At 28.4% G+C, this 992-nt stretch overlaps 1 protein-coding gene across 1 annotated transcript in view; it reads right to left on the bottom strand.

The window, feature by feature from the left end:
• Positions 1-77: 77 nt before the first annotated feature.
• LOC110036409 overlaps positions 78-992 on the bottom strand; it is a 7,841-nt gene continuing 6,926 nt past the window's right edge. The window contains exon 2 of the mRNA XM_020740844.1: positions 78-406. Within this exon, the coding sequence (XP_020596503.1) occupies positions 345-406 (62 nt within the window). The 3' untranslated portion in view covers positions 78-344. The remainder of the gene's footprint in view (positions 407-992) is intronic.

The raw sequence follows: 992 nt of genomic DNA, 5'->3' as shown, positions 1-992 counted from the left end.
CACTGGAGCAGCCAATCAAATAATTACAAAATTGTAATTATTTTCACATAAAATATTAACATTTGAAGGAAGAAAAATCATTTTATTCACATATTATTTATAAATAAATCAGTAGTAAAAAAGGAATGTTCTGAAAATGATGACAAAAAGAATAAAGTTGAGGAGGAAATAAAAATAGCCACATAAAAAATGAATTGATTCCAGACATGGCAGCAATTAATCTTGTCATACGCAACCAACCCCCTCCAATTTCTCCTGAAATGAGAGTAATATGTAATGAATAATTAGTAATCTCCGACATATTTCTCCTTTTGCATTGCTCAATGAGAGATTTAATGGCATTGTTAAACATCCGAGCCTTCATTGTTTCCACCATTTGTTGATGTAGGCTGGGAAGTCTGCGAATCTGAAATTTCAAATCACCCATCTTGTTAAATGAACATGAATATATATATATAACTTTATCATTAATACGCCCCCAAGATAAAAAGTAAAGCTAACTTTATCTTTTCATCAAATTTCATATAAATGCACATAAAACGTCTTATGAGCTCAACAGTAAAATGCTGAAAGGTTGTAACTGAAAATCAGCACAACTTGGCAGCTACTCTGTTGTTTGAGCTTCACATAGAGAAAATACAGAGTAAATACTAGATGCTTTTATAGCGGAATTTTAGTGAAACTATAGAATGTACACTTATAACAATAATATACTTATAACAATACATTTGAACTTTAAGCATAACTTTTTTTGAAAGAATAAATTGGTGGCACAGTTTTACACACATTTTAGAAAAGCTGGCTAGTTAAAGCAGTATTATTAATATTGTTTTCGAAGAAAGATGAAGTTAATAAAGTTTCCAAACACAATTTTCTATAAAGATAATTAAAAAGCCACTTTAATCTCTCATATTTTAAATGCCATCTTTAATAATCTTACAAATAAATATAAGATACAAATTTTTGTCACTAAAAGACATTGTAAATTATAT

This window comes from Phalaenopsis equestris, unplaced genomic scaffold (genome assembly GCF_001263595.1).
Source record: "Phalaenopsis equestris unplaced genomic scaffold, ASM126359v1 Scaffold206175, whole genome shotgun sequence".
Classification (NCBI taxonomy): Eukaryota; Viridiplantae; Streptophyta; class Magnoliopsida; order Asparagales; family Orchidaceae; genus Phalaenopsis; species Phalaenopsis equestris.
The sequence above is the reverse complement of the archived record's forward strand: the minus strand, read 5'-3'. Positions and strand labels throughout refer to the sequence as shown.